Raw genomic sequence first — 12667 nt, 5'->3', positions numbered from 1 at the left:
TCTCATGCTTATCTTTTTCTTGTTTTTCTTGTTTCTCTTTTTGCTCTTGGACTGCGTTTGCTCTCGGGTATCTACACCATAGAGGATCTCATTGGATTATTTTTGACTGGATGGGATGGACATAGGATAGACGGGATAACGTGGCTGGGATTATGGACACGAATGGAACGTTGAATGGAGGTACTATGATGGAATGTCAAGGGGAGATTTATATGGGATGTTATTATTTATGTCGATTTACCCTAGTCGCAGGGGAATATGGTTTGGATGGACTTTGATCAATAGGCATTATACCCTTGTGTGCATTCCTATGGCCCCTGTTCTATATGGCTATCTCAATATTCCCTTGTCGGCATCAGCATGGTATCGGTTATGTAGAATGGCGTTTTACACTGGCTGGGCAAAGGAATGGACATGATTCTGTGGGCAAGTTACCATTAGATAGTGGATAATCATAATCTTAGATGAGTTAACACGGTCGTCGTGCTAAAACTGGCGTGATTCAGTTCCAGGGATATTGAAGGCATGGGAACGTAACATCTGCACGACATTCCCACGCGGAGGTTGCCAGGCCATCATGGGGTATTATTGGGACGCAAAGAATGCTGGGTCTGGGCCTATACGAGGCCAGGAAAGGAATGAATCGTTGCTCTGGGAGATTCGAGTATTCTCGACCGTTGACTAGGCAAATGGTGGTGGAGTAAGCCTGTCGGATGGCATGTGTTAAAATTGCGCGTGGACGTTTCAACTGGGGCGTACCAGTGAGTGAGTGAGTGAGTGCCAGTCGGGCGTGTCACAAGGTCCCTGCATAAGAGTTGCATTCGGAGCCTGGGGGTATGGTTACTTAGTGATAAGCAGTGACCAGTCGATCGCTTGGATAAGTAATGTGTGTCTGTCATTTCCAGGTGGTCGGTCTGCTATCAGATTGCTACAGTAGTATTTTATGACGGTATATTGCATACTGAGGTGCACCTCTTCAGGTCTAGCGTCTTGTGAAACTCTCAACGGCCGGACGGGACGGAACAGATGATTTAGGTTTCTCCTGGCTTGAACGTTGAGTCGGGGACTTTTGGTAAAACGGTAGGTAATAACTTAACTTTGACGACTTTGTTCCTTGATTTGAGTTTGGATTACAAATGAGAATTTACAGTGAATCTTGCGAGTGTTGCATTTCTTGCACCATTCATTGTGTTTCTTTGCCTGTAACAAGCAGCTGAAAGTATAAGTCCGCTCATATCGGTATTCAAACAAATGATCTAGTACCCGTGGGTTTGGGCAAACTATGTCAAGTAAAGGCTGGTATATCCGCTTTGGCATATGATCCGTTGATCATGACCCAGTTGTATGCGCACGGTAGACAAGTCAGAAGACCATTTGCGAGGGTAGGCCGCGAAGCACTCATAGCCTGACATAGTTCGGTTTACTATCACGAAAGATATTTTGCATCTTAACCTAAATTGGCTTGCAGAATACGTCATGGCGTCATGGAAAACATAGTCGTCGAAATATAGGGGCATCAAACTTTTGTATCTAGGTAGTCTAGGCCACGCATATTGGAAGAGAAGGACACCCATCTCTTTTACTTGTTCGCTTTATATTTGCGATCAGAGCAAGTGACTTCATTTAAGTTATAGAGTTAGCTTCCCGAAACCCTTGATTCCGGAGTTGTGCGACCATTGACTTACAATAATAGTAACAGTGACTGACTTTTGAATCTCTCGACAACTGGAAATGGGCAAGCCGGATAACTACCTACACTTCAATACATGACCGTAACTGCTTCTACATTGAAACGCTTCTTGCATGTAATATCCTCGTTTGTTATGTACCTATTTTTATCATGACAAGCAAGAGAAGAATACAAGCAATTCTCAGCATGGAAATGTCTTGAATTTCATGTCTCGACGCCATGCCCTATCAATTCCATAGTACAGTTTCACAACAAGACATGATGCTACCTACTAGATGGGATTGGTATTTATGATATCCCAGGCTCAAATCATTGTTAAGATCACGTCTGTGCTATATACGCATGATAGCTTGAGGTTTCGCAATGTAAGCTGCTGCGACTGAGAGCCACGATATCAGCAAGAATCTGGATAAACTGGGTGTTTTTGCTGTCATATAGACGCTAAACACAGTCTATAGATATAGAGATGCATTAGCAGCGTTGCCATCTCTATCTATCATCGAGATAATTCATGATGCTACATGGTCAGCGCGAGCCAATAGCCAACTCTGGATGCATGCAATCAATTAAAGTCGCGTCACGTAGATAGCCCCTCTACGCGCTCTGACGCGTCGCCCTGTAATAAGCTCAAGCGCCAGGGATAACCCCACACAGGCTCCGTGCCTTTGCCCTGGCAACTAAAATCTCCCCTCGACATTCAACAATCAATTCATCAACCAAGACTCGGTCAACCAAACCATTGCGTGCATCGTCACTTGTCAACTATCAACCCGGCACAGACGACCACTATAATTCAAGCGCCGCAATGGCTACTCCCTCGAGCGATGCCGGCTTCATGATGTCGGATGCCCCCTCGCGGGCTGCCCCGACCCCTAGACGCAACATGGGCTTCCCCTCGTCTTCCTCAGCACGCCCACGAGGACCTCCTTCAGAGAATATGGGTGCTCCGAGTGATGATGAGGGCGATGGATTTGCAGATGATCAGGTTCCACGAAGCTCAAGGATCCCGAATTCTACTGAGATCAGTCGTGTTGAGGACAGAATTGGCCTGCTGGTTCAGGAACACTTTGAGTCCTTTATCGAAAAGTGAGTACATCTACATAGACTTATTATACACATTGAACTTTTCCTGACCGACCTGTGTGAAAAATAGCTTTGCCGAGGACCCTATCAGTGCTCCGACACCAAGTGCGCCTACACCCAGCGCCGTCACTACAGACAAGTACTATGTCGCCCAGATCAAGGGCATGCGCACATACTCGCTCTCGACATTCTACGTCGACTATAGACATTTGGCTGCATGGGAGAACGGCAGTTTGGCGGACGGTGTTATGCGCCAATACTATCGATTCCTTCCCTTTCTCACCGCTGCTTTACACAACATGATTGCAAAGTACGAGCCTATGTACTTCCGCGAACATCGCCAGCCCACAGCCTCGAGCAATCTCACGACCTCTGCGGCCAGTCATCTCGGCTCTGCCAGCCAGTCCGAGTCGTCACACCGCAAGAATGAGCACCAGCAAACCGACAAGCTCTTCTCTATCGCATTTTACAACTTGCCTCTAGTTTCCAGAGTTCGTGCCCTTCGAGCCGCCAACATTGGCCAGCTTCTATCTATCTCTGGAACAGTCACTCGAACATCCGAAGTCCGTCCCGAGTTGTCTGTCGCTACTTTCAACTGCGAGGCTTGTCGCACAGTTGTGCCAAATGTTGAGCAGACCTTTCGATACACAGAACCTACGCAATGCCCCAACTCGACATGCCAGAACCGTGTGGCCTGGCAACTTGACATTCGTCGCAGTACCTTTGTCGATTGGCAGAAGGTTCGAATTCAGGAGAACAGTTCCGAGATCCCTACAGGCAGCATGCCACGAACTATGGACGTTATCCTGCGTGGTGAAATTGTTGATCGGGCCAAGGCTGGAGAGAAGTGCATCTTCACTGGTGCCCTGATCGTCGTTCCAGACGTCAGCCAACTGGGCCTTCCAGGATTACGACCGACTGCTATCCGTGACGACCGCAATGCGCCTAGAGGAGCCGATGCTGGTGGAAGTGGAATCAGCGGTCTCAAGGCTCTGGGTGTACGAGACTTGACATATCGTCTTGCCTTCCTCGCCTGCATGGTAAACCCAGACACTTCAACATCTGGCCGGTCGGCTGCCAGTGGTGCTACCGATGTTGTCAATGCGTTGACGCAGAACACAGCTAATGAGGGAGAGCAGTCAGTGGAAGATGCCCAAGCTGCTGTTCTGGCATCCATGAACCCTTCTGAAATTGATGACCTGCGTGCAATGGTCCACGGTGACCACATCTATTCCCGCCTAGTGCAATCTATTGCGCCCATGGTCTACGGCCATGAAGTCGTTAAGAAGGGTCTGCTGCTCCAGCTCATGTCTGGCGTCCCCAAGAGCACAGCTGAGGGTATGCAACTTCGAGGTGATATCAACATTTGCATTGTCGGTGATCCTTCTACTTCCAAGTCCCAATTCTTGAAATACGTGTGCTCTTTTGCGCCCCGTGCGGTATACACCAGTGGCAAGGCTTCGTCTGCCGCCGGTCTTACTGCTGCTGTGGTCAAGGATGAAGAAACAGGTGAATTTACTATCGAGGCTGGTGCGCTCATGTTGGCGGACAATGGCGTGTGTGCTATTGATGAGTTCGACAAGATGGATATTGTAGATCAAGTCGCCATCCACGAAGCTATGGAACAGCAGACCATCTCGATCGCAAAAGCCGGCATTCAAGCCACGCTGAATGCCCGAACCAGTATTCTTGCTGCTGCCAACCCTGTCGGTGGTCGTTACAACCGCAAGACGACCCTCCGCTCCAACATCAACATGTCGGCACCCATCATGTCTCGTTTCGATCTCTTCTTTGTTGTCCTCGACGAGTGTAACGAACAAGTCGACCGCCACTTGGCAGAGCACATTGTTGGTATCCACCAGTTGCGTGACGAGGCTGTTGAGCCCGAGTTCAGTACAGAACAACTTCAGCGATACATCCGCTTTGCAAAGACTTTCCGACCTGAGTTTACTGAAGAGGCCAAGGATGTTCTCGTGGAGAAGTACAAGGAACTCCGCGCCGACGATGCCCAAGGAGGCGTGGGCAAGAACTCGTATCGAATTACAGTCCGTCAGCTCGAGAGTATGATTCGTCTTTCCGAGGCTATTGCGAAGGTCAACTGTGTGGAAGAGATCAGCACTGAGATGGTTGTCGAGGCTTACAACCTCTTACGACAGAGTATCATATCCGTCGAGCATGATGATGTTGAGGTGTATGACGAGGAACCTGAAGAAGACAGCGAGACACTTCTCCGTGCCGCTGATGCTGCTTCCGGCCGTGTCCAAGAACCCGACGCAGTCATGGAGGAAGATGGCACACAGCCCGGCCGTAGCAGTGTTGCCCCTGAGAGAAGGAAGCAAACAATCACATACGACAATTACATCAAGATGGTCAACATGTTTGTTCAGCATATCACCGATGCTGAGGTCGGCAACAACGAAGGTGTAAACGGCGATGAATTGGTCAACTGGTACCTGGAGCAGAAGGAGGATGAGCTCCAAGGTGAGGACGATTATCACCGAGAAAAGGCTCTCGCCAACATGGTGCTCAAAAAGATGGTCAAGGTAAGCAACATCCATCCCCCTTTCCAAGATGTATACTAACTCGAAATTACAGGAAAACATCCTCATGGCTCTCCGTGGCGAAGGCCTCACGGATGGTGACGCAAGCTCTTCAGCAGATCCCTCCCAAATCATGTATATTGTGCACCCCAACTGTGCGGTAGAGGAGGTCTAATTATCTGTCTAAAAACAAATGAGAAAGTATAAATGGAGGGAGGCTAATATGCACGTCATGACTTAACGCCTTGGAAGACGGGCGTTTTAGGAGTTTGTGATACTACATTGTCGACTTGTTTCATCTTATTGTGAGCGACTGTATATCATGCATGGATGAGTGGATTTTTAGAAGGGAATCTTGTTACGAGGATGTTGAATATGATAGATACCATTAATGTACAAACATTATATGAACAACATGGCAAACAAGTGTCGTTTACGTGTAGCAATTGCATCTCATCTCACAATGTCATCATCACACAGTGATTTGTCAGGGACATTCAATTCAGGCACTCGTAATTCGCGAAATTTGTATGATTGATCAATCGTCTGGCTGACAAAGCCTCGTACGCACTCGTTGGTTTCGTCAAGGCGTAGTAACGCTCTCATCGTTCCCATCATAGTGATCTCTCTCCATAAGTCCATTGCGGCTGTTTCTGATTTCCAGGTCTATCTGATCCAGCTCCTTCATACAAGAAGTACCAAAAGAAGGGGGGAAAACCTAGCACATTCAATTATCGCAAACCCAATCCCGACCCAAAGTAAAGCAGGTCATCGAACTTGTTACTCAGACGCCGTCCTCCCTTCCCCTGTCATCGAGAACATGGCACGTGTTTCATTTGATTTGGGTTGTATGTGGCCCTTGAAGAGCCTGTCAAATCCCCCCTTCCAGGTGATCCTATCATTTTCACAAAAAGCAATGCCCGCCATGTATGCTTTTATGAAGACAAAACAGAGCCCCAGTATTATAGGGGAAGATGAAGAAAAAAACAGAAAAAAGATATAGCGTGTTTAGCATGTGCGTAAGACGCAAATGCTAGCACGTTGAGAAAGCCCGCAGTATATGGTTGTGCAGACAATATATGTAGAAGCCCATTCCGTGATATCCTGAATACGGAAACCGGAATGGTGGGGGTCGCTATGTACCGGGAGGTGAGACCAATGCATCAGTAGATATAGCGATAAACACAAGATGCGCTGCGAGTATTATGTAATAGACTGAGGATGGTGTCATGCCGGTGTCTCGGCCGGTTTCCTCCAGCTTGCTTTGCTTTCCTAAGCAGCCAAAGAAGCAGGATTACTTGGTGCGCGACCCCAGTCAGAACCTCGACCGCGGTAGCTACCACGGCCTCCTCGACCTGAGCTTGTTGCTGGATGCTCTCCTCGTGAGCTCGACACATCTCGCTTGCCTCCTCGACGTTCATAGCCAGAGCCCCGGCTTCTGGGACCACCTCGTCCTTGTGAACCTCGTCCACCTCGAGTTGCTGAGAAAGGAATAGTGACAGTTCTGGCTTCTTGCATATTAGGGAACATGATTCTCATTACATTGCCGCCACCAACAACCTCGGCGGAGAAGTAGTATGGTTCCATGACAGTTGGCTGAATTGCAAATTTCTTCGGCAGAGGCTTGTTTGGTGCTAATGCCGGCTGCCAAGCGGCTTCGGGGGCCTTGTGTGGTAGTCGAATCTGGGGTAAGGACCCCATCTCTTGCTCTTCAAAACATTCTTCGGCCATGGGTTTGGTGACAGGTGACGAGAGGCTCTTGTCAAAATGGGCGGGAGCTGAAACATTGTTCCTAGGTAGAGAAACAGTGGCTGAGTCGTGGTGAGCAACATGGTCCAGAGCACTCTTGCTTGCAGGGTCGACGCCAATTGACCTTTGGGGTGGAGATCTAGAACTATTACCAAGCAAACTGTTAATTTTGTTCTGCCACTTCTCTTGAGAAGACTCTCCGGCCGTCAATGGTACACGATTGGGGCTCACAGGGCCCCGAACGACATCCTTGAAGGATGGTGGGTGCGCCCAGCCGAATTGTACACGATTTGAGGGAGGTTGAGAGACCGTCATAGATGGGGGTAGCTTCACGACAGGGTGAGGTTTTGGAAGCGATACATGAGGCTTCATAACATCACCCTCGTACGCTGGGTGACCTTCCATCGTAGGTGGCGGGGGGGTTGGCGATTTGGATCGCGATGGCTCATTCTCATTGATTCTATCATGAGAGTCTCTCGTAGGGAAGAATCGAGATGTGCGGTTCTGTGAAGCTCCGGCCTGGCCTGGCACTCCGCTTCCCACCACTCCAACATTAGTAGGATCCTCCTTTGCATCATCACCGGGGCTTCTCCAGGGGCCAGCTGGCTGTGCTTCTTGAGGACCAATGGCGCGTCTTGTACCATCACCGGGAGCATGAACCTGGCGCCATGTATCTTTGATGACCGGCTGAGCATCCTCAAGACTAACACCACGTTCAGCTAGTAGGCGATCGCGCTCAACCCGCTCTGCTAATCGGCTAGCGCTCAGTTGCTTGTCTTTTTCGCCGACGGCAGTAATCCACTTGCTTGCTACATCAGATCCTGCCGGAGGATGAGGACCAGATGGGCCGTATCGCGAAGGTCTAGAACCGATTGGGGCTGGAGTCTGAGGTTGGGCTTGAGAAGGTTGTCGTTGATTATTAGGAGGGGCGATAGGTGATGGCCCCTTGTTTCCTTGAGAACCCGAGCGATTATCCAAAGGTGCACGACCAATATCTGTGTTGAATGTGCCGTTACCAAGGCCTCGGTCATTATTAGGTGACCCCCAAACATTATTTCGGGGCTGCGAACCTGTACCCCAATTTGACACAGCTCTATCCTGGCGTGATGCTGCAGCTGCCCCCCAAAGCTCACTAGGCTTCGCTTCTTGGCTGTGAGATACACGTCTCGCCGCTGGCGCTGTGCCTTGAGTGTGTCCAGCTTTAGCATCAGAATCCTGAGATTGCTGTCGAGCTGACGAAGCTGTTGCAGATTGGTCACCATCCTGCTGCAATTGTGTAGGAGTTTGGTTTGCCGAGCTACTATGCTCACGTTGTTGAATATGTGTTGGGTGTGAAACATCGTCGGACTTCTCTGCGGGCTCCTTCTTCTCGGTCTTCTTCTCTGGCGCAGGCCCCATAGCATCCAGCTTTTTCTGAATGCGCTCCCGACGTTCAGCTTCCTCGCGGGCTTCTTCTTCCTGGCGTCGTTTCCTAGCTAACTCGACACGTTCTCGCATGAGCTTCTTCTGATATTCGACCTCCTCGCTAGCAGGTTGAAGGGGAGGGGGTGGACCGGCAACTTGCTCAGGAAGAGTTGCAGGGTGGTGTGGTTGCGCAAAGGCAGGATTTGGAGAACTCCGAGGAGGCATCCAGCTAGAATGATGTTGGCCCCTCGTGGGGCCATGCGCTGCGGCTGAAAGATTGGGGGAGACGAGGCCATCGACGGAACCAACGAAAGACGGTCTACGGCCTTCCTGTAATTCCTGAGGGGGGATGGGCACTTCGCCTCCCTTATTCAGACGCTGCATAAATGAGCCACTTCCGCCACTAACATTAGATGATCCTCGTCTTCTAGCGAAAGGAGGTTCCTGAGAAACTCTATTGGTCTGGAAAGCACCCGAGGGTTCAGCTGGATAATCTGGTTGGGGTGGTCGCTGTAATAGGGAAGGGTGATGCCTTGGATGCTGTTCCATTCTCATCGAGCCACGTCGATTGTCATGCACTGGTTCGTAGCGGCCAGAATGGGAGTTGAACAATTCCCGGCCTCCGTGAGATGAACTGTCTCTCCAACGATTGAAATCATCCGCCGCAAATTCTTTTGGAGGTGGTGGAGTCATGCCCTTATTATGTGGCGGTCTAGCAAGACTGGCCTGTTCTGGAATAGGTGAAGCCTTCTCGACCGGAGGCAGAGCCGCCCACGGGGACTTGACAGGTGCCGGGGGAGCTGGAGGTTTGGCAACAAGAGTTGGTTTTTCCTGGGAGCCACTCTTCAAAATCAAACCCTTGCCCTGGGCCAGATTACTCGATTTCGTCAGGGGGGAGCTCACAGCAACAGGTGGAGCTGGAGACCGTGGTTTATCAAGGGGTTTGCCCTTAGACGCAACAGAACCACTGTCTGATGGCGGTGGTGGATGCTCGTCTGGGTGGGGGAGCGTCGTCTTCGTGCCATCTCCCCAAGTAATAGCTTCAGGGGCCCAGTCTTCATCGTCGTCGTCGATGTCTGCCCATTTGTTCTGCCCCTGTGCATCATCTTCATTCAAACGACTGGCCATATGGATTCCATACTTCTTGAGCTCCTCATCGGTAAATTTTTTGGGTTCAGGTGGCGGCACAGCTACAGTTTTGTTAGTCCATCAAATCGGCTGATCCAGGAGGTTGCACATACGTCGGTTTTTATTCCAAACTGCATTTGCATCAGGTGCACTACCAGGCTTTCCCCCATTCATACCACCAGAAAACCGAGGCGATGAATCCCGAGTGCTGCTACCAGTCTTTGCTATAAGACGAGGTCTTGAAGAGGATAAGGTGGCCGATGTCGTCGGGGGCGTACTAGAACCGGCAGGCTGTTTCTCAGCGGCCTTGGTCGCAGCACTGTTGGCAGTCGCCTTTGATGCGAGAAACGTTTTATTGACCGAGACAGCCTTGAAGGCAGGCTTTTTGACCGTGGAGCCTGCGCGGCCATGAACCTTCTCTCCATCTTTCGTCTTTGAAATATCTGCGCGTGATGCCTCTGTATCTGAACCTCCGCTGGCACTAGCATCGGCGGAGGTGAGTTGATCTTCGACGTTTGTAATGTGCTTATTTTCGTAGTCGTCGTTGCCGGCACTGCCATTCAAATTCGAGCGGACGGAGTCGACATTTTCGGCGTCGGGCGACTAAGTTCATGAGAAAGTCTGTTAGCAAGGCTAACTACAGTAGCTCGGCTAACGGAAGCAATAGGTTCAAACAGGTAACGAAGAAGGCGGCAGTGTGCCAATTTCGCCAAAAACAAAACAGTTGGAATTTACTCTCGCAAAGCAGGGAAGATGAAACGTACAGGCTGAGACTGAGAGGCAGTGGCATCGGCAGCTTTATCAACGGCAGCCTCTGTTGCCATCATACGTGGTAAGAATGCGCCGGTCGTGTGTGAAGCAAAAGAAGCCTTCCTGCTGGGTTTCTCCGCCTGGTCTCGTCGATTTCTGGTCGGACTAGAGTTTAAAGGCAGACGAAACGTCGGATCTCGAAGTCGGATCAGTTGCGACACCGCGGGGCGGGGAGGGCAAGAGTATCGGTAGTGGGGATCGGAGGGTGTTGGGTATAGAAAGGCGATCTTCGTTCGTCCGATTGCGAGGTATCTGATACGATGCTCGATCCAAGGGTCGGGGGTGGGATATGAGGAGGAGAAATCACCAAACTGCAAGGCGTGTCAGTTGCGAGGTGTAAGGTGAGGTTTCAATGAACCCGGAGTAACTGCGGCTGATGCACTGGTGTTTGTGATGTGGAAGGCCAGACAGACAGACGCCAGTTTTCAGAGACCCGAAAGTGATGCTGGAGGCTGGGCTAGGCTTAGCGGCCAAACGATAAGGGGCTGGGATTGGCCATCCGTAGCCGGCCCCTGACTGCCAGTGGCAGGGCTGCCGGGACCAATTCCAGCTGCTAGCTGCCAACTACAAGGCCGGTACGCCCTGGAGCTTAGGTGTATCATCAAATGCCTTGTCATCGTGGAGCTGGATGACTCTACCGGCCACTCAGCTGATCAGAAAGGATCTGATCTCATCTAATTTTGGATGCAAGGAACCTGATGGTACTATTCATAAGAGTCATTCAATATCACTAAATGTCATCCAACATTTACATTTGCGCGAAAATAGGTAGGTTAATAAGGCAAGCAAGCATCCTCTGCACAGGCTGTAGTACGTACACGACTAACCTAAGGTGCCTAATTGACTTCCTTTGGTGGCACCTCACATCCTGCAAACAATGCAGTTTACAAGTTGTATCTTTCATTGTCCATACCAACTCATTCACTTAATTAGCCGATTATACCTTGTCAAGACTGAGTTTATGCTTACTCCGATGACGTGCTGAGTCAACACTATAACATGATCTGTTGGAAGTGATTAGTTTGTACACTACAGTACCGCAGCTTGTGCAGACTTGATCAACCTGGAGCAAAGCCAAGAGGAATTCTTGACGTACAAAATTTAGCAATTCAAATTGGTCGGTCTCATTGTGCAGAATACGGAAGAGCTTGAGAATGCAGTACCACCCAAAAAGCTTACAATTCTGACAAGAGGTACGGATACACAGAAAGCTTCCGCTCCGAAGGCACAGGACTCCGTAGAGCCAAAGAGCAGCGCATAACCAAAAACGTGATGGCATTGTCACATCACTTGCTTGTTAGAGATACATAGGGAAGCCAAGGCGCGTGCTCGACCGCGAAGTTTCCGGAGTTTATATGTACACGACCCCCGCTCCCTCTCACACAATGATCCATCTCCGGTATCTAAACGCCATCTTAAGCTGCTTAGTGAGCGTTGTTCTTGTGGTGGCCTAAATGTTCCCAGCATTAGCAAACATATCCCCTTCAACCCTGTGATAGGGATACGTACGAAGGTGGAAGTAGTAGTTCTGGACGTAACCGATGCTGACAAGGAAGACAATCAGGTGAATGATAGCTGTAACAAAATTGTCAGAATCCAACATTTAAATCCAATCTTGAGAGAGGTTATCCGTACGCTTGCCAGTAGGGTTCTTGCCGAAGTGCTTGGCCTGGTATCGGCCGAGGAGACCCTTAGCCTTGACCTCGGGGGCGGCACCTCGGGGGAGCTTCTCGTAGAAGCTGACGACACGCTGCATGCGGATAGCATCAGGAGCAGCGCCAATGGCCTGTGGTGCATCGAGTTCTGTCAGCCTTCTGAATCTCCATCATGACGAAATTTCCCTCCATGTCGATCGCCCATAAAAGTCCTCATCCATCCAAAACTCGTCGAGACCGAAAACGAAGCTCCGTAGGATAATAATTTCATCGTATTCTGCGTACCTTAGGAGAAGCGACCTATTTTTGAAAACTTTGTGTTAGTAACGGAATCAATCGGAGCACCGGGGATTTGCGCCCATGACCGAAGTGGCTCTCTCTCACCTTGGGGGGGATGAGCGTCGAGAGCGCTCGGCGGGTGACGAAGCTCATGATGTCGGTAGTTCGGGGTATTCGAATCTCGAGAATTGGTCCGTCGAGGGTCTGCGTGACGCTCAATTGCAAGGGTTGGAGTTGAGGTTCTGTCGAGATGAGCAGTCCCGCCCAGGTTCAGGTTCTTGCCGAAAAGCACTCGTTTCCGCGACTTCGGCAAAACAACTGATCCGCTC

The 12667-nt window shown here is 50.0% G+C and overlaps 2 protein-coding genes across 2 annotated transcripts; one reads left to right on the top strand and one right to left on the bottom strand.

The window, feature by feature from the left end:
* Positions 1 to 2495: 2495 nt before the first annotated feature.
* Positions 2496 to 5488, top strand: FSUBG_271 (minichromosome maintenance 6; the record flags this gene model as incomplete). The annotated part of the gene is made up of 3 exons (XM_036680512.1): positions 2496 to 2776; positions 2844 to 5316; positions 5369 to 5488. The coding sequence occupies 3 exons, from the start codon at positions 2496 to 2498 to the stop codon at positions 5486 to 5488; spliced, it is 2874 nt and encodes a 957-aa protein (XP_036544409.1).
* Positions 5489 to 6585: 1097 nt separating this feature from the next.
* FSUBG_270 (uncharacterized protein) lies at positions 6586 to 12491 on the bottom strand (the record flags this gene model as incomplete). The annotated part of the gene is made up of 7 exons (XM_036680501.1): positions 6586 to 9656; positions 9708 to 10197; positions 10359 to 10715; positions 11374 to 11408; positions 11914 to 11979; positions 12040 to 12190; positions 12444 to 12491. The coding sequence occupies 7 exons, from the start codon at positions 12489 to 12491 to the stop codon at positions 6586 to 6588; spliced, it is 4218 nt and encodes a 1405-aa protein (XP_036544408.1).
* Between the last annotated feature and the right edge of the window lie 176 nt (positions 12492 to 12667).

Source organism: Fusarium subglutinans (genome assembly GCF_013396075.1).
Source record: "Fusarium subglutinans strain NRRL 66333 chromosome Unknown NRRL66333_c0000001, whole genome shotgun sequence".
Classification (NCBI taxonomy): Eukaryota; Fungi; Ascomycota; class Sordariomycetes; order Hypocreales; family Nectriaceae; genus Fusarium; species Fusarium subglutinans.
Note: the sequence above shows the minus strand (reverse complement) of the source record. Positions and strands in the feature narration are given on the sequence as shown.